The sequence below is a fragment of the Cryptotermes secundus genome, unplaced genomic scaffold, assembly GCF_002891405.2.
Source record: "Cryptotermes secundus unplaced genomic scaffold, Csec_1.0 scaffold579, whole genome shotgun sequence".
NCBI lineage: Eukaryota > Metazoa > Arthropoda > Insecta > Blattodea > Kalotermitidae > Cryptotermes > Cryptotermes secundus.
The window spans coordinates 692356-717377 of NW_019719366.1; the positions used below are offsets into that span (position 1 = coordinate 692356).

Sequence of the window (25022 nt, forward strand, 5' to 3'; positions counted from 1 at the left end):
TTCGGGGCTCCTACAGAACAGTATGATCTTGTGGTTTGTAATGCAGTGTAACCTGGAAAATTCCAGACGTCTTGAATAAACATATCGCCCCCATCTTCAGGGTCGAAGAGTAAACAAAAGAAAAATTGGTTTGCGCTAAGCCATGACACCTTCTGATCAATTATATTTTTACGTCTTTTATTATCTCCGGAGCGTTCGTTAAGAGGTACAGAAAGAAACTTTTATCTAAAAATATTCTCTAGCAAGCCTCTTCGGCTTACTGTCGTTTCAACGGTCGTTTACAGATACAAGTTATTGGCCAACCCTGCTACAGCTGCATGCACAGTGTTGCAAATCATGTGTAAAAACTACACGTTGAATCGTTTTGAAACATTTTCGCGAGCATGTCTATTTTTCACATGCGCGTAGTGTGCTGGACTGCAGCCGTTAACAGAAGCTCACGAAATGGGAGAGTTCAAGCCGGGGACCTCGTCAAGTGAGATGCTCACTGGAGTGGGGAAGTGCGGGGGAAGACGGGGGAAGCAGATTGTCTATATAAAGATGAGAAAGATCTCCGTAAGGATCCAGCAACGCTTCTCCAAGTGCGGATAAGTACAGCAGAAACAGCTTCGGAACTTTTTATTTGTGTTGTTTTAATCCGTCAAAAGTTTAAATACCTTCAGGTATGTAGAATGTGAAAATACTCATATAACTTGTGATCACAGGGTCGGACACTGGAGTGTGATCCTTCAACTAAATTAATCAAATACTGGCTTCCTTATTTCAGTTTATTTAAACATATACGTAAAACTCCGGTTTTAAGAAAGGAGCATTCTTTGAAGGCCCGCTACTTTGTCAGAAATTTGTTGTGTTAACATGTCATTTCATTTGTATTTGAAGAAAACTGTTAGGGTTATGTTGTTTATGAACAACAAATATACCATAAATAATAAATTCGTATTTAAATTAAAGTATATATATATGTCTGTTCATATGTACGTGTTATTCACTGCGCAGTATATTGAAAATCAATTGGCTTCAAATGAAGATTATTAATTATAAAAACATAAAACAATTATAATTATCGAAGTAAATGGTTGATACTTTGCGCTTGGGCTACTCCTGTTTCGCTTTAGAACGTTAATTGTTTAATCGGATGTTTTTATCAATTGAGGTTAATATATATTTAATATTGATTTACAAATATTTCAAATATATTTTGTGATAAGTGACAGTGTAAAGCAAGTTTTCACCTTGACAATCTTTATCTGCTCGCATTTACGAAGCCAGACTTTAGTGGAATCTATTTTTTCAGATGTGACGCTACAAGTGACTGATAAAACACTTCCATTCAAGGGTTCACTTAATGTTTTTAGATTACACATAAACCTGTACACAGTCACTCAAGAAGTAGAAATGTGGTTAGGATTCATTTCGTGTATCTTAATCACAAAAGGTTTTACTAGGATATATTCACATTGACTTCACAACCGGAATTAAGAAAGACGGCTATAGCTTAAAAGAGAATCACGACTGACTAGCGCATCCATAAGTGAGAGCAATTAAAGAAGTGAGTATTCTGGCAACAGCTCACTTTCTTCAAAGCAAGTTAAATTATTGGACCTTGATTGTACATTGCAGCAATGAGTTTTGAATATAACGCTGGAACTACCATAAGGAATGCCTTGAAATTAGAATATAATGCTTTATATAGAAAGGGGATAACAATTTACAAATTTCAGTTAAATTGACTTCACAGACGTTTAAAATATAGGCCTACTACAGGGCAAAAACAATTTTCAGTAGAATGGTTTCTTTCAAAGAGCATAGTTTGAGCTTTTTTTAAACTGACTAATCAAAATAAAATAGAACTTTGGCTAAAAGACTGATTTGTAAGAGTGGGAATATCAATATTACAAACTCGATACTGTCGATTAACTAACGCACTTTTTGCAACTTGTGTTTATATGCGCATCTCAGCATTGGCTTTATTTTTATATAGAATAAACTTAATGGCAAAAAGCGTAAAATTATGCCTGTGCTTACTTAATTACGAGCCATGGAACGAAGACTTGTGGGGTAGTTGATAGATCAACCATTATTAACCTCGGGGCTAAGGGAAGGTGACATGTCAGCTTCACGCCCCGGCCGCTTTATCCCCGGCACCCACTATGTAGGAGGCAGGGCGGACTCCAGAGCCTATCTGAATGCTACAGTGAAGACAGAAACTTGTTGTCCTTGCCGGGAATCTCCCCCTGGCCTCTTACTCGTCCTGCCAGTAGTCTATTCACTATACTGACGAAGCTACCCGGCTAACACAGAAGACACTAGGCTAATATTAAGCCACTTGACATAAACAATAATAAAAGAAATATAAAGAAAATAATTTCCTCATTCTGTAATGATCAAATAGACAAGTCGGAGACACTAAGCCGCAAAATCAACGCTAAAAATCTCCAGATGTTAGGACAGACATGACGCTCAAGATCTCCAGATGTTAGGACAGACATGACGCTCAAGATCTCCAGATGTTAGGACAGACATGACGCTCAAGATCTCCAGATGTTAGGACAGACATGACGCTCAAGATCTCCAGATGTTAGGACAGACATGACGCTCAAGATCTCCAGATGTTAGGACAGACATGACGCTCAAGATCTCCAGATGTTAGGACAGACATGACGCTCAAGATCTCCAGATGTTAGGACAGACATGACGCTCAAGATCTCCAGATGTTAGGACAGACATGACGCTCAAGATCTCCAGATGTTAGGACAGACATGACGCTCAAGATCTCCAGATGTTAGGACAGACATGACGCTCAAGATCTCCAGATGTTAGGACAGACATGACGCTCAAGATCTCCAGATGTTAGGACAGACATGACGCTCAAGATCTCCAGATGTTAGGACAGACATGACGCTCAAGATCTCCAGATGTTAGGACAGACATGACGCTCAAGATCTCCAGATGTTAGGACAGACATGACGCTCAAGATCTCCAGATGTTAGGACAGACATGACGCTCAAGATCTCCAGATGTTAGGACAGACATGACGCTCAAGATCTCCAGATGTTAGGACAGACATGACGCTCAAGATCTCCAGATGTTAGGACAGACATGACGCTCAAGATCTCCAGATGTTAGGACAGACATGACGCTCAAGATCTCCAGATGTTAGGACAGACATGACGCTCAAGATCTCCAGATGTTAGGACAGACATGACGCTCAAGATCTCCAGATGTTAGGACAGACATGACGCTCAAGATCTCCAGATGTTAGGACAGACATGACGCTCAAGATCTCCAGATGTTAGGACAGACATGACGCTCAAGATCTCCAGATGTTAGGACAGACATGACGCTCAAGATCTCCAGATGTTAGGACAGACATGACGCTCAAGATCTCCAGATGTTAGGACAGACATGACGCTCAAGATCTCCAGATGTTAGGACAGACATGACGCTCAAGATCTCCAGATGTTAGGACAGACATGACGCTCAAGATCTCCAGATGTTAGGACAGACATGACGCTCAAGATCTCCAGATGTTAGGACAGACATGACGCTCAAGATCTCCAGATGTTAGGACAGACATGACGCTCAAGATCTCCAGATGTTAGGACAGACATGACGCTCAAGATCTCCAGATGTTAGGACAGACATGACGCTCAAGATCTCCAGATGTTAGGACAGACATGACGCTCAAGATCTCCAGATGTTAGGACAGACATGACGCTCAAGATCTCCAGATGTTAGGACAGACATGACGCTCAAGATCTCCAGATGTTAGGACAGACATGACGCTCAAGATCTCNCGGAGTCATCTTCCCTAAACACATTGGCCGCAAGTTCACTGCGAAGTTGAAACCTAAGTATCAGACTACGAGATGTAGTCTGATACTTAGGTTTGTAATTGTTTGTAATCGTAATAATCACATTCAAGTACAAGTTATGTATTGTCAGCTTACACCTGGCAGCAAATGTGTGTTACATCATGGAAACTGTGAAGTCAGTAACTCTGTTTGCATTTGCAAGTCTGTGGATTGGCGTTGTGACACAGTTAACAAATCTTCTTACTGAGGTGTTACTCCATGTATAACTCGTAATGAATTAGCAACAGTTGCTCTTGGGCTGGTCATGTGTCTCAGGACAGATACACACACCAACAGCGCATGTCACATATCTGCCTTCTCTTCATATCAGAAAAATATAACGCATATGTGCATACATTCATACTACGTACAAAATTAGTGTACATCAACCGGGGCACGCGGTAGCGTAGTTGGTTGAGGCACTATGCTACAAGCCGGAAGGTCGTGGGTTCGAGTCCCAATGAGGTCATTGAATTTATTCAATTTATCTAATCCTTCCAGCCGCAACATGGCCGTGGGGTCACCTCAGCCTCTAACAGAAATGAGTACCAGGAATATTCCTGGGGGTAAAGAGCAACCAGTGCGTAAGGCTGACAACATCACAGCCATCTGTGAGCCGATTATCTAGGAAATGTGGGAGCCTCAAAATCTCACAACTCTATGGGTTTCCGCGGTCTGTTTTTTTTCCTTGGCACTACAGCCCCAGTGGGCCTAGGTCTACCTCCATGAACTTTCCGCGGTCTGTTACAGGTATACTTTTACTTAGTTTACACCAACCTTAATTTTAAGTGAGCTAATATCAAAGACTCAAGAAAAATTATTCCAAGAAAATGTATATTTAATAAATTTCTGTTAACTTGCCGCTTAAAAAATGCATTGGTATTATAACGGGTGAACGTTAAGTTTCTATATAATGTTACTACTGTTCTCATGGGGCACAATGTTTCTTTAGGGGCTGACAGTGGCACAAATGGTAAAAAAAAAAATCCGGTCTCTTGTGGAACCCAAAATTTCATTACGACGTTCCAAACAGCCCGCACTAACTCTGCACCCGGTCACGAGCCAGATGAATCCAACGCACGATCACTCATCTCACAATGCTTGAAACATATACCACCTACCTCAAATTCTATAATTAAGTTCACGTTATGTAGCTTCCACTTCTGCATCCTACTGCAACCTCCTCTCCTGAACATCCAAGTGTTTGCTTCAGCCACTCTCTCTGACCCTCATTTAACCCCCATACAAAACAACGGGCAATAAACGTATTTTTTTAAGTACAAATTATGAGATAAGAGCCGGAAAGAAGACCCCAAGAACTCTCTGCTGAATCCTACCGAACATTTCACGAATGTAAACTACTTCGGATTTCTTCCAGGATACAGTCTTGATTAGTTGTTGATGTCCCCCTGTATCTGAAATCAATCTCTTGTTCTAAACTCTTGGCTTACGCATAACAGTTTCTGAGAATTATTCTTTACCACAAACATCTCAGTTCAAGGAGGATGAGGTGGCACGGCATGTAGCACGAATGGGGGAGACGAGGAATTCATGTAGGATATTGGTTGGAAAACCAGAAGGAAAGAAACCATTGGGAAGACCAAGGCGTAGGTATGTGGACAATATTAAAATGGATCTGAGAGAGATAGGATGGAATGGTATGGATTGGATTGATCTGGCTCAGGATATGGCCCAGTGGAGGGCTCTTGTAAACACGATAATGAACCTTCTGGTTCAATAAAATGCTGAGAAATTCTTGAGTAGCTGCAGAATTGGCGGCTCCTCAAGAATGGTTCAGCTCCATTTGTAATTAAAAAAGTAATAATTAATTAATTAACAAACTTCTCAGTATCTGTACGTCTGTATATGCTGTACCACTCACATGTTTTGCATGGGAGATCAGACTTCTGTTGTTTGTTATGTGCTTACCTAAATGTTAATACGTACAAGAGAATCGTCCAATATGGGCAGAAGAACATTTCCGCGTTGCTTGCATTTGTTTACACAACAGGTATTTGTGGTCACAGTTATTTCACTTCGCACTGTTGTTTGCAAATTTTCAGCTCTTTTTCATGTAAATCCCTGCAAGTTGTCGTGGAATGTTATCAGGGATTTTTCACGTTAGCTGTTTGCAAGACTCCAGGTAGTGTTCATGTGTGTTTGACCAATTATTGCAAATGGATATAAATATGAAACGTCTAATCATTAAATGGTCCGGTCTAGAGAAAGCAGATTAACGGCCGTGGGAAACCGTTGCGGTGACCACAAGACACCCTCTATCCGCAAAAGCTGGCACTAGCTTTGCCGACAAGCGGCGATCGTTCGGTCGATATAGTTCGCTTGTGGACTAAAGGCCACGGAAGGAATCGTTAGTTGGAGTTCCTGTTTTGAATAGCGATTTTTGAATGCTGGTAAAACTAACGCTGTCAGTGTATCTAACCACCCCGGAATTAAGACGTATGGAGGAGTGGAGGCAAAGCTTCAAGCCCTATAATATTGGAACTAGTGAGTAGTCAGCTACAAGCTTCAGCTGCACAACCAGCACGAAGGATTTCCTGGCTTCCACTGAATACGAGGCTAACTGGATATAGACAAGGAGAAGGAAAAAGAATGCTCTGGGTTTGCAGACAATGTTATCTCAACTGTCCACTTCACATCACTGACTGTGCTATCCCGGATCTTCTGAATATCAACCATCACAGCCATACTAGAGGATTACTATAGGATCGATATTAATCAGGCTAAGAAGAGTGCGCCAAACCGGTTAAAATGTTGCAGCAAGAAGAGAAAGTTGGTGTCATGTAAGTAGGAGGACGCCCGCTGAACGTGTCTCAAATCTCTGCAATGGAATGCGTGTTCAGGATGGTCTTCAGACAGTCGGAAGGACAAGAAACCTCATGGCCATTTATCATATCAAGCTTAAGCATACGTAATAGGTTCTAGGTATGAAAAGTCGGTCGTATCATCAAAGCTTATTGGCCGTCAAAGTGGGTCGTCCCTTGGCGACAGGCCACATTATATTATCCACTTTTAATCCTTATGTAATCTTGAAACCGAAAAGAAGGATTCACCGAGAAATTTAGCGCAAGTGGGACTGTCTCTAACATAGATTCAGGAGGTGCTAGGGCACCGTACATCCTTACTAAATCTCTCTGAATATTTACTCAGTCCCTCCAAGCAACTACTGGTATGTAAGATTTGAGGTTTTCACGTCGGTAACTATGAAGAATGCCGTCTTCTGGGATGTGACGCCATGTAGATATTATATTAACCGACGTTTCGGAGGAACGTACCGCCTCCATCTTCAGGGTAGAACATTCCGCGAGCGAGAGTAAATGGCTGGAGCATGCAGCCACTTGCTCTTGCACAATAATTGTACAGACCAATAATGGAAACATAATGGAGGTCATCAATATAATTAAATATTTCAGTAAGAAGAGATTGTGGAGAGACATAACTCGTTTCATTCACAAAGCATTATGAGTAAGACTTATTTTTGCTTAGTATAAACAGATACTACCGGTCACGGCAGCCGAGCGGTCTAAGGCATGCACTGTCTTCGCTCCCTCGGAAGCCGAGATCGTGGGTTCGAATCCCACTCAGGGCGTGGATGTTTGTGCGCGTTTTTCTGTGTTTGTGTACAGGTAGAGGCCTTGCGACGAGCTGATCACCCTACCGTATGTCTAAGATCTAGAAAAACCGAAGTGAATGGAGAAGTTCATGGAAGTAGGCCTAGGCCTAAATGAGGGTTGTAGCGCCAATGAAAAAGAAAATAAATAAAATAAAATAAACAAATACTAATGAAACAGATTGGGTAACGAAAAGCTGATGTAGCTGTCTTAGAAAATGGACCAGTTATTGCCTTCTGTGGCGATAGTGTGTTGGAGATAATTTCATCAAACATTAGCCTCATAAAGTAATGGGGATGTATGGTAAACATTGTACAAAATGTGATATTACGAAACTCCTGTCTAGAAACCTGAGAGGAAGAGCCCACTTCATATACATAAGCGTAATTTGGAAGGTAGTGACAAAACAGACATTAAGGCAGGAATGTGTGGGCTGGACTAAAAGAACTTATGTCGAGTTCTGTGCTGAGCTCTTATGAACGTGACAAAAATTCCTTCGCGTTCAGTAGAAGACGAAGGCTATGTTGGAAGATTGATTGTCTATCAACTTCTCAAGAAGAATTCTGCTTAAGAAATTATTTGGTATCCTGTTACACAGATAAACTGCGAGTGTAAAATTTTGATGGAATTGGCTTAGAATCATTTGTAATATCATGCTTTGGGACACGCCATAACTCAGTACTTGGCTTCCCACCGCGGCGGCCGGGGTTCGATCCCGGGGTCTGGTCAAATGGGATCTGTGGTGGACAAAGTGGCGCTGGGGCAGGTTTTCTCCGAGTATTTCGGTTTCCCCTGCCAATCTTCATTCCACAAATTGCTCCACAATCACCCTCACCTATCATCTGGACCTGGTACACTAGGCCAGAAGTGGCCGCAGTACAAGGGACTTAGTCCCACCCCACGAGCAATAAAGAAATAATATCATGCTTGGAATTGGTGGTATTTAAGAGAATTAGCGACCGGTCACGGTAGCCGAGCGGTCTAAGGCATGTACTGTCTTCGCTCGATTTGAAACCGGGATCGTGGGTTCGAATCCAACTCAGGGCATGGATGTTTAGTTTGTGTGTGTGCGTTTTTCTGTGTTTGTGTGTAGGTAGAGGCCTTGCGACGAGCTGATCGCCCGACCAAGGGGTCCTACCGAATGTGTAAGATCTAGAAAAACCGAAGTGAACGGAGAAGTTCATGGAGGTAGGCCTAGGCCCAAATTGGGGCTGTAGTGCCAAGGAAAAAAGAAGAATTAGATTGCCATAGCTCCCACTGTACATAGTGAAATGAGCTCGTTAATATTGCGGCCGTTAAGGATGCTACAGACGGCCTTGTTGGGCACGCGGTAGCATGCTTGGTTGAGGGGCTATGCTGCTAGCCTGAAGGTCGAGGATCTATTCCTCAATAAGGTCACTGGAATTTGTAATTGACCTAATACTTCCAGCAGCACTATGACCCTGGGGTCGACTTAGCCTCTAACATAAATGAGTACCAGGAATCTTCCTGAGGGTAAATGGCAGCCAGCGCGTAAGGCTGACAACCTCATCGCTGTCTGTAAGTCGATTTTCTAGAAAATGCTGGAGCCTGACGTCTCACAAACCTATGGGCTTTACCTATTTTACATCTACAGACAGCCTTGTTTGCATATCAGGGAATCGGACACTGTTCCAACACGTATACAGATGTTAATACCACGGTTAGCCTCCAATAGCGGGATGTCACCAGTATTCATCCATGAAACAAAGATGTCAGCTACACAATTATGTATATGCAATTCAAGCGGCAGCGTTATCGGATTTCTCACAGATCCAGCTGCTCTCCCAGTAAAAGTTCACTGAATTTTGTTGCCGTGCAAATATTTGACACGAGATTTGTTTTATATTAACGTACGTACGTATTTAGCAACCGAATCTGGAACAGGTAAACAAGTTGATATAAAGATTATATTAATTACTATACAATTATCTCTATTATGCGCGGCATTCAATAAGACCAGAGGGCGCTGACATCCTGCTCTAATAATATCCCTGATGATTACATAGAATAGATTATAGACGGCCAAATGAACATTATAATTATATAGGTCACAGTGCACAAATATTTTGTTTCTGAACATAATCCAGCTTCCTGTCTTTATGTAAAAATACCGTCCTGTTTATTTTCCAAAACACAACGTTTTTGGGACTGGATTCTGTCTCCGTCTTGATGTGAAACCTACTCAGTTGGGTCCAATCGATAGAGCTAGTTCAGGGGGTTTAGATATATCACTTTGGGCCCAAATGAATAAATGTTACCTGAAAGCGGAGAAACTTTATACTGATGTACCATCGTAACAGACGTTTAGATCTTGGAAGACAGTGTGTTTCGATATAGTAACACACAGGCTGCTTCATTTCTATATACCATTCTGGAAATATAAATATAGAATTACTGTATCCTTCTAAAAATTTTCAAAAATATTCATTACAATAAACCTTCGACTGTAGGCTACATAACCGGTGCACTTGAGACAACAACGCTAAATATAATTAGAACGAACAACACGAAGGTAGAAATATATTTAACACGGAACGTTAGTTCTCGACAACCACGAAGACCTCAAACAAACATATAAAGAGGGTAGCATTTCAGTTTCAATTCTGAAAGTTCCCGTTCAAATCTCAGTCTCCATGTTAACTGAACTTCTTCGTAATTTTCCTCAGCTCATCCAGAGTGTCCTGGTATAGCGTCACAGATTAGACCAAGACAGTTCATCTACATAATTTACAATTCAACGTATACTCTCAAAGAGCCGGTGTAGCGTGGTCGGTATAGCGACTAGCTACAGGCTGGACGACCAAGGGGTCGGAGTTGGAGTCCCGGTGTTGGCAAGAATTTTCACTTCTCCATGTCATCCCGACCGGCTCTGGGGTCCACCCAGCCTCCTATTCAATTGGCACCGGGGGGGGGTAAAGTGGCAGAGGCGTGAAGCTGACCACTAACCTCCAGCTACTGACGAGATCAAGAAAAAGTGGCTCTATACATCCACTTCCCCATACGCCTTCATGGCGTAGTGTTTAATTAGTTAAGCATAGGGACAACATTACCTTTTACCTTTACGTATATTCATAACCCTTTTATGACGTCACACTATATACTCTAGTCTGAGCTAAACCATAAACAAATACCACAAAAAGATCTATTCCAACAAACGCTGTATGTTTTGACGTAAGGAGACAGCCATTAATTAAACCACAAATAAGAAATAAATGTGATAGTAAAAATAAATAGACGATGACTTAAAAGAGTGTCACAAAGGCGATACAATTTTCTATTTTATATTACAACTGCAATACTTTAATGGGAAAAAAGAGAAGTCTTATATGTTAGACAAGAAGCATTTGAAAAACAACCTCAACGCGTTCTATTCCATAGGTCACCAAACCAACCTTTAACTTTAAGTGGTGGCTCAGCTGAGCTACGTAAGATGTCTTATCTTACCGCAGCTTCGAAATGAGTGCTGGATGCCACTGTGCGATTTGACCATGGCGTTCCCACACTCTGGCGTAAGGTCAACGGTTTGTAGGTTAATATTATGTGATTAACTTAAACTTGTTTTTGTAAAAAGCATACTAGGGAGATGCTTTTAAAGTTTACAGCAAAACATGACACGAAACTGAGGTTATGAAATATCCTATCGTATTCATTATTACGCAAAAATGGACAATCCCATCTCTTGAAAAAGCGCGTTGGCTCGGGCAGTAAAGCTCCTTAATTGTATTAGGTAGGGTCTCTATTCGGATCTCGGTCAGGTCACTGACAGACTCTTGACTGAAGCTTTTCGTGGTTTTCTCAGTCCCTCCTAGCAAACGCTGGTCTATTCTAAATTAGGCTTTCCAAAATTTTAATTAAAACGTCTATGTATCTACAGTCCGTCATAATTCAACAATTGTTTATTCACCATTTAATATTTAACTCATCTTTTGGCCATAGATGGCCATCTTCAGGTATCTTAATGTATCGAAACTGTTACACTGTTCTAATGTGAGCTAAAACCGCTGGTTGCAGTTCACTTAAAAATAATATAAAAATAATCAATAAAAAACCATTAAAATTGTTCATTATTTTTGTAAAATTATATTCCACCTCATAAGGGGCGTCGTCCACTCGTTAGAGCTATGTGATTATTCCAGGAGGTTTAGTTCAGCAGCTTGTTCTTCTGTTCGTTAGCCCGTTGTTCTGTTACGTCTGCAATCTTTAATATTCCCCTTGCTTGTGTGTTGTTCCCTCTGGCAGATTGTGGACCACAACTTCGCTTTCCCTAATTTCCCTCAGCACCTCAATGAAAGAACTGTGATTAAATAACCAAAAGGAAACCTTGGGCCGCGCCACAGCTCAAGCGGTTAGTTGCTGGCTTCCCACCGCAGCGGCCCCAGTTCGATCCCGGGTCTGGTCAAGTGGGATTTGTGGTGGACAAAGTGGCGCTGGGGCGGGTTTTCTCCGAGTACTTCGGTTTCCCCTGACAATCTTCATTCCACCAAATTCTCCATCATCATAATCACCCGGGGCAGGTACAATAGGCCAATCAGTGGCCGTCATGTCGATTGGACCCAGCTGGACTCCACCCCCCACTAGCGAATTAAAAAGAAAGGAAACCATGGTACCACCTTCCAAAGTATTTCCCACATCTTCACATCTGCCTCTGTTCGGGCCTATATCTAAAGCATTGAAATGTATGACAATTAAGTAATAAAATTAATAATGGTTTTTAATGGAAGCCATGTGGGATTATTGAGCGAACTATAGAACTTTCTTTTATAATTGCTCAGACACCTTTGAAGGTAGTCTAAAACAGGAGACATATTCGGCAAAATACCGTATTTACGCATGTATAGGCCGCACATTTTTTGCCAAAAATTCAAGAGGAAAACTGGGGTGTGGCTTATATTCGAAATCACACTTCATTTTAAAAATAATATATTCATAATTAGTAATACACGGTGTTCTATTCCTGAAATAATATTCCAAGAAAATTATTTTTTCTATAATTTCTGTCTGAAAATTGTGCTGCGGCCTATACATGCGTAAATACGGTATATTGATTCATTCATTAAAGGACGTATTGCGTTATGGCTTGTTTCTGAATCCAATGCGGTAAACAAATATTTCTTTACGTCTTCTACACTCCTACTCATTCGCCAGCTGAGCCACTGTCGGCTTGTCAATAAGAACTGTTATCCACATAGTGGCTATACGGTGATAAGATGCCGCTGACAAGATTCAAAATAAAATTCTGCCTAAATTAGTGCGCAGAACTCCCTGTCAAGTTTATCACTATGCGGTATGTGTTGTGGGAAAATAAAAATTCGAGTGAACGGACCATATGTTCCCTCTATGCACTGAATGTAAACACATACAAGACACAAAGGCAAGACCAGCAGATTTTTGTCAACATAATTCTATTATTTGTACGAAAGCCGTCTTCTGGGATGTGACCCCGTACAGCTCGTAGATATTTCTCGAGATACCTGAGGAATGTGCGAGCAAAGTCAGTTTACACTCATATTCATGTGGAATGATCCTGAGGGTAGAGAAGTAAGTCGAGCTGTGCAGGGGGGGGTTCCTGAGAGAACCAATATAAGTAAGGGGGACGGGGAAAGAATCTGGGGACAATTAAAGGGTCGTATCGCAAAAGCAGAGAGAGGGGCGACATGATGGTTAGAGGGATGGAGGGTGAGGGGCCTTCTAGGACCTGATGCCGCGTTCTGATAGAGGAAATATCTGCTACCTCCATGTTCAAGGTAGAAGCGTAAGCCAAGAGTGGAAAAATCCGTACCACTTTTTCCAGGCTACGCTCATTCTTCTACTGAGGACCTTCATAACCTGTACTCTTCACCAAATATAATAATAATAATGATCAACTTAAGGGGCGTGAGATGGGCAGGGCATGTAGTAAGAATGGGGGAGACGAGGAATGCGTATAGGATATTGGTGGGAAAGCCAGAAGAAAGGAGACCACTGGGAAGACCAAGACGTAGTTGGTGGACAGTATCATTCTCTTAGTGTGGGGTGGAGTCCAACTGGGTCCACTCGTCACGGCGGCCACTGATTGCCCTATTGTAGCCTGCCCCGGGTCATTATGATAATAGATGTTTTGGTGGAATGAAGATTGGCAGGGGAAACCGACGTACTTGGAGAAAACCCGCCCCAGCGCCACTTTCTCCACCACAAATCCCACTTGACCAGACCCGGAATCGAACATGGGCCGCCGCGGTGGGAAACCAGCGACTAACCACTTGAGCTATGGCGCGGCCTTCTTGGACAGTATTAAAATGGATCTTAGAGAAATAGGATGGGATGGTATGGATTTGATTGATCTGGCTTAGGATAGGGACCAGAGGAGGGCTCTTGTGAACACGGAAATGAACCTTCAATAAAATGGGAAGTTTTTGAGTAGCTTCTCAAGAAGGACTCAGCTCCATGGAGTTAACTAGTTAGTTGAGCTTGTTCTTCTACCCTGAAAATAGAAGCAGTAGACTCATCTGATGCGTTGCCAAATATGTACCAGACTTCATGGTATCCCATTCAGAAACTCGAACATCACAGATTTCCAATAACTGTATCTTGAGAATTCGTCAACTTAAAGGATCAACAAATCTCAGAACATGAACTCATGTTCCTCACATTTCGGACGTAAAAGAAAAAGAGAATTTTGCGGGCAGAAGTCGAGGAAGAAGACATAAGAAGATGCTGGATGACCTTGGGGACAGAAGAGGATATTTTCACTTGAAGGAGAAAGCTCTAGATCTCATCAAATGGAGGAACTGTTTTGGAAGAGACTGTGGACCTGTCGTATGACAGATTACTGATGAAATGAATGAATCTTTTAAACTAGTAACTAATAACAATTACGTAAGAAATTGACAGACGTTGGAAGTAGTCGGCGGGTAAATGTACAACGAAACACCGGATAATTATAAAAGGAAGATATATTTGGGTAAGAACAACATAAATTTCCGCTGATTCAGACATGTGTGGAAAACCATAAGTAGAAAATTCAAGTAATTAAATATTTAAAATTTTCAAATTATTTCAGAAAAAACAGAGGAGGAAATACGAACATTTCGTCGAAAGAAAACAGAAAATTTTGTTCTTTCCATTGGAGAATAAGCGTTTTAAGAACTATTTGTCCTTACATAGTACTTCAATAAAAACTGATAAAAAATTTCTCATATTTTTTCAAAAGAAAAGCACAGGGCCCATATCCAAGAACAATGTAATCCAAAACAATTTTGACACGGGAGGACCTCGGTATGAAGCCGGAAGACGCTGGGAGTGAAGGCTGGGACAGGATGTTTACAGTTATCTAACCAATAACTTGCGGACTTCGTAACTTTCCTATCGCTAACACCTCCCTCTTTGAATACCGAAGTAAGAAAAGCAAAAGAATAATAAGAAAGAGAAAATTAATATTATTTCGTAAGAGATCAAAATCTCTTACACGCTTGTCGTATTAAAGTATGCAAATCGCAGGTCAAACGAGCAGCACACATATGCGGGCACGTAGATTCTTGAAACGCTCGGAAATATGCCGATAAATTAACACTTCAGGAACTGATACTCCATACTGTCAAAAGGTCATTCCAATCATCACTACTCTTCTTCTCCCCCGCTTCTCCAATGAGAAAGGACTTTCACTTTCATTGTACTGGAAGGTTGAAGAGAGAGAACACATGAGTCGACAATCCTCTTTTCTCTTTGGTCGTCCTGACAACAGACCGCTGACTTCTGTGTTACATAAAGCGGCACGACGTCTTCCTTCTGTTTTCTTCGTGCCTCTTCTATTTTAAATGGCCATATTATCGCACAAATGAAGAGAGATTAGATTGATGGTCTGTCTACATGCATGTACTTTCTCCTCTTAAAATCTAGAACTTCTAACGTAACTGTTATGAAATATATTACACAACCAGTTTAAATATGTGCTTATTGAAAGGAGATTAAAATTTCCTAAGAGAAATGTTTTAACAAGATGGCTTCTAAACAGCGTTTTACTTTAAAGAGGTCGTTTAATAAGATGAAAACTGATAATGTAATTCATTCGTTATTCAAGCTGAGGGTGATAAGTTAAATATTTTTGTTCAGGGCTCGGATGGAACTATTTAGAAACGAGAGCAAGTAGGACATTCTGTGGGGAAAATTTCTGAACTTCAAGAAGTTGTGCTAAACACCTGTCAGTTATTCGCTCTTGCAGACTTGGTTTGCAGAGAGACCACAAGCATGAAAATAATATTTGGACAGACTATAAAATATGATAGCTATTTTCAAGGAGAAACGACAAGTATTACCCCGAAAGCGGAGTGGATATCACTCGACATTTCATACGACATTTTAGATATAACAAATGAATATGTATCTTAGGGGCACCAAAATCTGCATATATCAAGTTCGGGGCACGCGGTAGCATGCTGGTTTATGCATTATGCTACAAGCCGGAAGATCACGGGTTCGAGTCCCGATAGTTTTTTTTTTCAATTGACCTACTCCTTCCAGCCTCATTATGGACCTGGGTTCGACACAACCTCCAACATAAATGAGTACCAGGAATTTTCTTGGGGGGTAAAAGGTGGCCGACGCGTAAGGCTGTCAACCTTACCGCCATCTGTGAGCCGACTATCTAGAAAATATGGAATCCTCGACGTCTCATAGCTCTATGGGCCTTCAAGGCCTCTTACAGTGATAGTTTTACCTTTTTTATATGAAGTTCAGCAAGACACTACATTTCTGTAAGTAATTCAATATAACTTGATATTCACCAACACAAAAACTTGAACTGTCCACAATGAGAATCGCATTATTCTGACCTATATCTAAATATTCTTGAACGCTTGCTAGAGAGGAGTTTCTATTTAATTGCAGACTCAGTCTTACGCCAACCACCCTCGGGGAAATTTAACCTTAAATTTGATAATCGACAGAAAATGAAAACATAAGAAAAATTAATATCTAATTCAACACATCTTGGAATTATGACTTATAAAAAAAGCCTTTTACATTTTTATAATTGAAAAGATTAAATGTCGTCTTCTGAGACACAGAATATTATATATCTGCGATATATCATGATTATATACGTTACATAACATACTCTTCAAGAAATTCCGTATGTATTTGCATAATACGTATACTTCCAATTCTACTTATGTAGTGGTGTGACGGCATCAATTATACAATGAAGCACGCAACCGGAAGTTTAAAAAAAAATAATTTTTGTTGACTGAAATAAACATTATTTTTTTATAACAAAACATACTTAACAGCAAGCTACATTTGAAAACAGATTTAATTCGTATATACGAGTATAATCTCAATGCCATGTGTGAGAAACTAAACATGAGTGGAACAATATACCCCAATATGAAATAGAAACAGTTTCCAAATACAAAATTTATGCGTTATTTATAATTATATCCTTTATTTTTTAGTTTCCGCTAGAAGATGATACGTCAAGGTCTATTCGCCATATTTCTTATAGGTAAGTTTCTTTTCAATTTCTTGGACAGAATATATTATTGAGAAAAGACACACGCATATTATAACTGTATTTACACGGCACATGTCGATGTTCGCTTAACTACACGCTTTATGTAGAATTGAATACGATATATAGATAAGTGGCTCTCAGCACATGGCAAGTTGTGTTATATCTTAGCACCCTGTTGCAGCTGATATCAGAATTTCTTTTCAGTTGCTAACCGTCTTCCATGCAACAATAACAAGATTAAAATTAAATCCTCTTTTGAAAATTCGTCACCTCACTACATGTTTCGGCCTACTCGGCCATCATCAGATGAAGCACTACACTACATGTTTCGGCCTACCCGGTCATCATCAGATGATGCACTGCACTACATGTTTCGGCCTACTCGGCCATCATCAGATGAGGCACTGCACTACATGTTTATGATGTACTGCGCTACATGTTTCGGCCTACTCGACCATCATCAGATGATGCACTGCGCTACATGTTTCGGCCTACTCGGCCATCATCAGATGATGCACTGCACTTCATGCTTCGGCCTACCCGGCCGAGTAGGCTGAAACATGTGGTGCACTGACGAATAAGGATTTAATTTTAATCTTGATATTGCTGCATGGTGGACGGTAAAGAACTGAAAATAAATTCCTTATGTCAATTATTTAAAAATAATGATTTTGAGACGATTATTTCTTATAAATATTAGGAGTCCATGATTTATTTTATCCGTCTTCTAGTGCATACATTAATCCATTCCCTCTTCTCACTCTCACTACATGTTTCGGCACAAATGTGCCATCTTCAGGTGCTGATCCATTCCACGACAAACTAGTTCATTGCATGCCTTGTCTATACATACTAAAATAACTAAAATATATATTTATCATATATACTGATAAATGTTAAGTGTTAAAATATTAAAATTGTACAGCATATTACATTCTTACGTCGTGTTTCATTACGCGAGTCACGTCTATCATCGTCTGTTGGAGCACTCTTTCACTATCGTGTATTATGCTCTATGTTGCGTCTCGCTCCTGTGACTGCGTGTGTGTTATACTCTATAACATTATTAGGAGTCTTTGTACCTCCATTAGCTTCCCCATACTGTAAAGTACTGCAGTGGAAACGTTCATTAGTAACTGTGTTACAATGAAACGATTCAGTAAATCTTGTTCTTGCCACTTTCGGTGACTGCGAGTCAGGTTACTGCCACATCTGCTGCACATACTCGCTGTTCTCTAAACTATTTGTGCAACCAATTCTTGTGGAATGAAACAGTGGTAATGCACATCGGATAGAATAAATCTATCCTATTAATTTGATTCTAAACTAGACTAGATATACGTTCAATATATTTAACAGCCCTTCGTAATGGAATCGTCTATGTAGGACTGCTAAAAACTATGGAATAACATATAAAGTGTCGTGCCACGAAACTAGGTTAAATTTACTCTGTAACCATTATATCGCCACGAGTTTTTCAAGTTATATTTGTGAATAAACCTAACAGTAGGAATAGTTACGTAAGTTTTAATAGCGGATACTCAATGCATCACATTTAACCCGATTTTATTTTTCTTTCAGCACTGGCCTATGTGTACTCCAAGCCTACAGTGTTACACAGGGTAAGGATTCTTTCTTCTTCTTCTTCTTCTTCTTCTTCTTCTTCCTCCGCCTCCTCCTTTCCTTACTGGTACTACAAACCTGTGTGGGTGTTTGTCTCCTCCATGGTCCCCTTATGCCCTTTAGTGAGAGTTCAGCTCTTACTCCCTTCGTAGTATCATTTTTAGGGGGGGGTCGGCAACAACACCCCCAGCCACCAACCCAAAGGACCAGGGTCGACAATTTGTCTGGCCCTACAATTTGACCTCTCTGGGATGGATGGCTCTACCAGGAGCTTACGCTCCCGCCAGCACAGCTCTGCGGGTCGTTGGGGCAAGCAATCCTCCTCTGCACGATAAGGCGGCAGTCCTCGGGGAGGAAGGTCGTTTGCAAGTTGGAAATAAAAGCTTAAATATGTATAATCTCTGTGTATGAACGTGTTTATGTACTTATCCCGGATTATGTAGTGTTGGAACTGTAAGATGGTTAGTGAGGAAGAAGAAATAAGCGACCGTGAGGTGCAGTTTGATGCACTATTCTGACATCTGCATGAAGGCACAGAAGAAATAACGAGAGACGTAGTAGGATAGCCTGTACCCGGGTCGGGATTTGAAGCAGGACCTCCCGAATGTGAAACAGGTGTTCTATCCACACGACTCAATATTCGGTTAACAGATTGTGAAACTATTATAGTTTCTATAGAGCATTCTTAAACGGATATGAAAGAATCCAGAAGCAAGCTCATGCTGCCATACCAAGTTAGAATATCCGCATATCTGAATCAAGCTTCTATAGCAGTACCAGTGAGCCAGTGTTCAGGTCCGGGGTGAAGGCTTCGTCCGGCTTAACTTTCTTAACTTAACGCGACCAGTCAGTATTTGATTACTAGTTCTACTACCACTTGGCAAAGACAGAACATGAGTAATCATATATATATACACACACATAACGTCGTAAAGATGACACTGGACCTTCCAGTACGACCGAGAAACAAAGCCAATGCATCAATTCGCAGTCTCCGAAACCAAAATAAAGAGCAAACATCGAAACCATGCCGATAGCTTCTTATTTATGTCATATGAATTATCCATCAAGAATGTTTTGTTTCAGTAAATATCACATTTTTGGCTGGACAAGTGCCTTTGCAATCACGAAACTCAGTCGTTCCATCCGCAATAGTGATGTAATTTTTTTGACCTACAGATGAATACTAGTGTTAAAAATATAACGATCACGGTCACCTGATTTCGAATTCTTCGCGTTCGTGAAAATAAAAACCTCTGAGAGGCGTCACTTCGAATCACCTCAATATATTGAGGCAATGTGACGACAGTACTGTAGAGATTTTAGGAGAATATTTTCCTACAGTATTTATAGGCATGATGAAAAAATGGACGATTAACGTTAGAAGACGAGCTGTTTGAAGCTAATCACAGTCACTATGGATAACTATGAAAAGGAACCCCCCTCATCAAGGAGAAATGAAAATGAACTCTTTGTGTTTACTTACTTATTTATGGAGCTGGGCCCCGCTTGAGAAGCCAAATCTGCAGCTACTCAAGAAGTTCCCAGTATTTTATGGAACCCGAAGATTCAATACCGTGTTCACAAGAGTCCTCCACTGGTCCATATCCTGAACCAGATCAATCCAATCCATACCATCCCATCCTATCTCTCCAAGATCCATTTTAATATTGGCCACACACCTATGCCTTGATCTTCCCAGTGGTCTCTTTCCTTCTGGCTTTCCCACCAATATCCTATATGCATTCCTTTTCTCCCCCCATTCGTGCTACATGCCCTGCCCACCTCATCCTCCTTCACTTGATCATTCTAATTATACTTGGAGAAGAGTACAAGTTATGAAGCTTGTCTTTACCAAGAAGAATGTTACCTAAACTGAAGGAAATGCGAAAAGATTTGCGTACATCAGCAGAACTTATTTACACGTACAAATACTCGTATGTAATGTTTTGGTAACAATTACGGTTTTAAGAAGTAAGTAAGTAAGGCGAAGGTGTCCCACTACATCACGAAGTGTTAATGTATAGTTCCATGCATTCATCGTCAGATCGAAATGAGTCGTGAGTTTCACGCTCAGGCCGCTTAACCCTCAGGTACAGCGCCTTTAGTACGAACTAGATAAGAAGCCGGGTAGGCACCTGAGTCAATATAGACATTGCGGAGAAAAGAAACATCAATGCCCCTGTCAGGGAATCGAGCCCCGTATCAAAGGCTGTTTCCCCCGCATGTTCTACCGTTAAGCGAGGTTTACTTCTTCACGTGTGTCCGTGCTTCCAGGCCAAGAGGTGGGAGGAGTTTCCGAACCTAACCTTCACGTTCGACTGCTCCGATCGCGCTGTGGGTTTCTACGCCGACACGGAGCACCACTGCCAGATCTTTCACATGTGTGACGAGGACGGCCGCCGGATCCCTTACATCTGCGCCAACGAGACCAGCTTCAACCAAGAATTCCGCGTTTGCGACTGGGAGTATAATTTCGACTGCAACCAGGCACCGCAGTGGTCAGTAATTCGGACGGGCCCTTCTGTCCGATACTCGAACCCATACCCATAACGAACACTGTAACAATACGGTAGTGGAACAGGAAATGTTAAGGCCGCCATTAGAATCGATACTGAATTCCGTCCGTCTCCCATCCAATCCCATCTGAACGCTGTCCTCTCATCTCCTTTTCCGCCACCCCAACAGGAAGTTCCGAAAAAGATTTCGCGTGCAATGCCGGTGGTCTGAAAGCCAAAAGCTAGCAATATGTTCGTGACATCAACAGTATAACATAGGAGGAAACAGGGAACGAAACAGATTTCATTGTCATAATATTCTATTCCAAAATCAGCGCCATTGAAAGCTACATATAATCCATAGTTAACTAAGTTATATGATATAAAAGACAACCAACATTTTAGATTGATTCTTTTAACTCTATTTTAATTCTAATTCCAGGCAGTTTCTGTTTTTCATAACGTCGCATTTCGGGATAAAACAGTGTCTCACTCTTATTTTCACAATTTTTCTTAGTTTTCTTATAATTTCGATCAACCATAAGGAGAGAATATGATACTTGGTTAGTTAATAAAACTTAATATCATTTAAATAAAATTATTATTTCAAATTTTGTCATAAGTGTTATGTTCTCATGTCTTATATACAAAAATATTGTGGGGGCAACAAATAATTGGTCGCGTTACAAATATTATGTGTCGCATTGGTGATTAGAGTCCCCAATCTGGTGATAATATCGGTTGTTTCGTACACGTTAACCTCCGCATTTTCGCATTATAGTAAACGGGCATACTGACGTTATGGAATTAAAATTACGTTACTTTTAATTACGTTAATTGAATTAATATCGGTCAACCGGCCGAAATCTATTAACTGGAGACACACGTACATATATCAAAACATACCTACAAGACAAATATAGGGATATATGTAGGGCCGCGCCATAGCTCAAGCGATTAGTCGCTGGTTTCCCACCGCAGCGGCCCAAGTTCGATCCCGGGTCTGGCCAAGTGGGATTAGTGGTGGACAAAGTGGCGCTGGGGCAGGTTTTCTCCGAGTACTTCGGTTTCTCCTGCCAATCTGCATTCCACCAATTGCTCCACAATCACCCTCACCTATCATCTGGGGCTGGTACAATAGGCCAGAAGTGGCTGCAGTATAAGGGACTTAGTCCCACACCACTAGCAATAAAAATTAGGGTTATATGTAAAAAAATTCTCTAAAATATCTCATAATATAAGGGAAGCTGCCTCAATAGTGTGTAAGGTTTAGCTTTAAGTGAGTATATTCTGGATAGACCGGATAACACCAGATTTTTTTCCTTCATGGGGTGAGACTGGATCCACTTGGTACTGCGACCACTGTTTGGCCTACTGTACCAGCTCCGGATGATAGATGATGGTGATGATTGTGGAGCAATCGGTGGAATGCGAATTGGCAGGGGAAACCGAAGTACTTGGAGAAAATCTGCCCCAGTGCCACTTTGTCCACCACAAATCCCACATGGCCTAACCCGGGCTCGATCCCGGAACACCGCTGTGCGAAGCAGACGACTAACAGCCTGAGTTATGGCACGGCCGTAGCACCACAACCTCACGTATTAGGCCTAGCCATTCAACAATCTTTAGTTAATTAATACGACGGTACATATACTATTATTTCGCGGTAAACTGCTTAGTATATTAACTTATTTCCTGCAAGAAGGAGTTAATTTCTAGCCTCCAGCCTCTCTGCAGACAACGACGTGTTGTGTTACAGGTACTATCTGAACGAGCTTACCTACGTCACTGATCCACCCAAGCCTCGGGTTCCGAACCCAGAAAGCAGAGCGGCAGCAGAGGCAGCGTTCCAGCAGTAAATCAGCGAGTACGACTAAATATTGAAATGTCATTCAAATTCCTTCCAAAGACTGCAACTTGAATGAAACAAGGCTGTAAGTACAACTCACAAGAAGAAATGCAACGTCTGAGGAAGAGATCGCCATTTTCAGCAAATGTCATCAAGATGGCGGGATACAACTTCGCTTTTGTTCTTCATCATTGTTCCTATATGTAATAAATACTACTACTCATATAGACTTGAAAGGATTCTGACGGTGGTGTATACTGTACTTCTTTTGGCTTATTTGGATTTCACCCATCGTCTGGTAAGTAAAAGACAAAAGACCACGACATTTCGGAGACTGCATCTGTCTCCGTCTTCAGGTGGATAGGGAAGGGTAAACCTACTCAGTTGGGCCCGTTAGAAAGAGCTAGTCTCAATCACTGGTCCACCTATCCAACTGAAGACGGAGACAGATTCAGTCTCCGAAACGTCGCGGTCTTTTGTCTTTTACGTACCAGACGATGGGTGAAGTCCAAAATAAGCCAAAAGAAGTACACTACTACTCATCTTTAAACACAGACATTCATTCCTTAAAGTCTGAAAGTGTGGTTGTAATATAAAACATGTCTACACGAAACACATATACGTAAAAGTCACTACTTTTGTCACAAAGAGCTTGCAAAGTAAACTGGAATATTATTTCATCACCACGTGTAAAAAGCGGAAACATTTGTACTATGTATAACTGTTAACTGAACTGAACTGTTGCAGTAATGTGCCAATGTACAATAATTTGTATAGAAAATTAAATTTAATTTGTATAGGCAAGTAAAACTGAGATATGCTTACACGTTTCTTCTATATAGCATTTGCATGATCTGTCAAATGTACTTGTAGATTTACATTAAAGATAATTTGTTATTTCCAGAAACAAATATAAAGACCTCTGAAAACGAAGTACTTTAGTTGCGCCCACGATAATTTCCTAAAATGGAAGGGAAGAAAAGAGAGAAACAAACGTGTCTAGAAAAGCGAAAATAAGGAAAACAGATATTGTTGAGAGCAAAGTGTTGCTTTGTCATCGAGAATTATTTGAAGGGGCTGCAGAACTACATGCCCCCATCAGTGAAGTGTTACTCAAGCTATGACTTTGCGGTTCCCGCTAATTAACGCCGGTTTCTTTCCTTCGACTTGAATACACGACATAGGGTTAAGCTGCAATTATTTCTCCTGGCGCAACGCACACGCGACCTGATAGCTGCTAGCAACAGAGGCCGAGCGTCATAAAATGAGAGCTTAATCGGGAAATCGTGGACCGTTCGTCTTTGTCTCCAATCTTCCAAATCACTCAAATGGGTGGGGGGTGTATGTTAAAAGTCGTCTTACTTTGATTTTAGTCTGTGTCGGGCCAAAATCCCTCACTTTACGTGAAACTGAAACCCAGTTCGAAAGTGTTCCATGATGTGCAACGAGTGCGTCAGCGTAACACCTAATAAAATACAATGGGAACTAATAAGGATCCAGGATAATTCAGTTGATATAGCAATAGGATACGAGCTGCACGGCTGGGGTTCGATTCCAGTCAAGAGATAGATACTTCTCTCTACTCCACGACGTCCAGACTGGCTCTGGATCCTCATATTCAATGGGTTACGCGAAACCTTTCCCTCGGGTTTGAGCAGTTGGGGCGTGAAGCTGACCACAAACCTCCATCTAGTACCGAAGTCAAGAATGGTGGATCTATACGTCTACTCCTCTACATATTTTCATGGCACAGTGCTTACTTAATTAAGCACGGGGAATCGCACGTGGCTTTGTACTTGACTTTTTGGAAGGACGTAAATGGGTTGAAGTCACAATCAGTAATGACTTAGGCTACAGAAAGGAACTACTCAGAATTACTGAGCTTTTGGACTCTGCCCATCGTCCTGTATTCCAGAAACAAGAAAACACAAAGTTTCGGAAAATGGATCTGTTTCCGTCCTCAGGTGAGGGGGCAGACACCTAATCTGTTGGGTCCCTGAGGAACAGGTAACCTCAATAAAGGTCCCATATTTTCCCTCCCTGGATCGGAAAGCTTGGTGA

At 41.1% G+C, this 25022-nt stretch overlaps 1 protein-coding gene across 1 annotated transcript; it reads left to right on the forward strand.

Annotated features, from left to right (window-relative positions):
- The first annotated feature begins 538 nt into the window (after window positions 1-538).
- LOC111865021 (U-scoloptoxin(01)-Er1a) lies at window positions 539-23255 on the forward strand. The gene is made up of 5 exons (XM_023852722.2): window positions 539-662; window positions 16933-16982; window positions 18573-18613; window positions 20892-21115; window positions 22872-23255. The coding sequence occupies exons 2-5, from the start codon at window positions 16946-16948 to the stop codon at window positions 22969-22971; spliced, it is 402 nt and encodes a 133-aa protein (XP_023708490.1). The 5' UTR covers window positions 539-662; window positions 16933-16945; the 3' UTR covers window positions 22972-23255.
- Window positions 23256-25022: the final 1767 nt, after the last annotated feature.

Bases quoted from the DNA above. Each gene is read 5' to 3' on its own strand.
- LOC111865021 (XM_023852722.2), top strand. From the start codon at position 16,946: ATGATACGTCAAGGTCTATTCGCCATATTTCTTATAG. The intron at 18,614-20,891 runs GTAAGGATTCTT...CCGTGCTTCCAG, and splicing joins AGCCTACAGTGTTACACAGG to GCCAAGAGGTGGGAGGAGTT. The intron at 21,116-22,871 runs GTCAGTAATTCG...GTTGTGTTACAG, and splicing joins TGCAACCAGGCACCGCAGTG to GTACTATCTGAACGAGCTTA.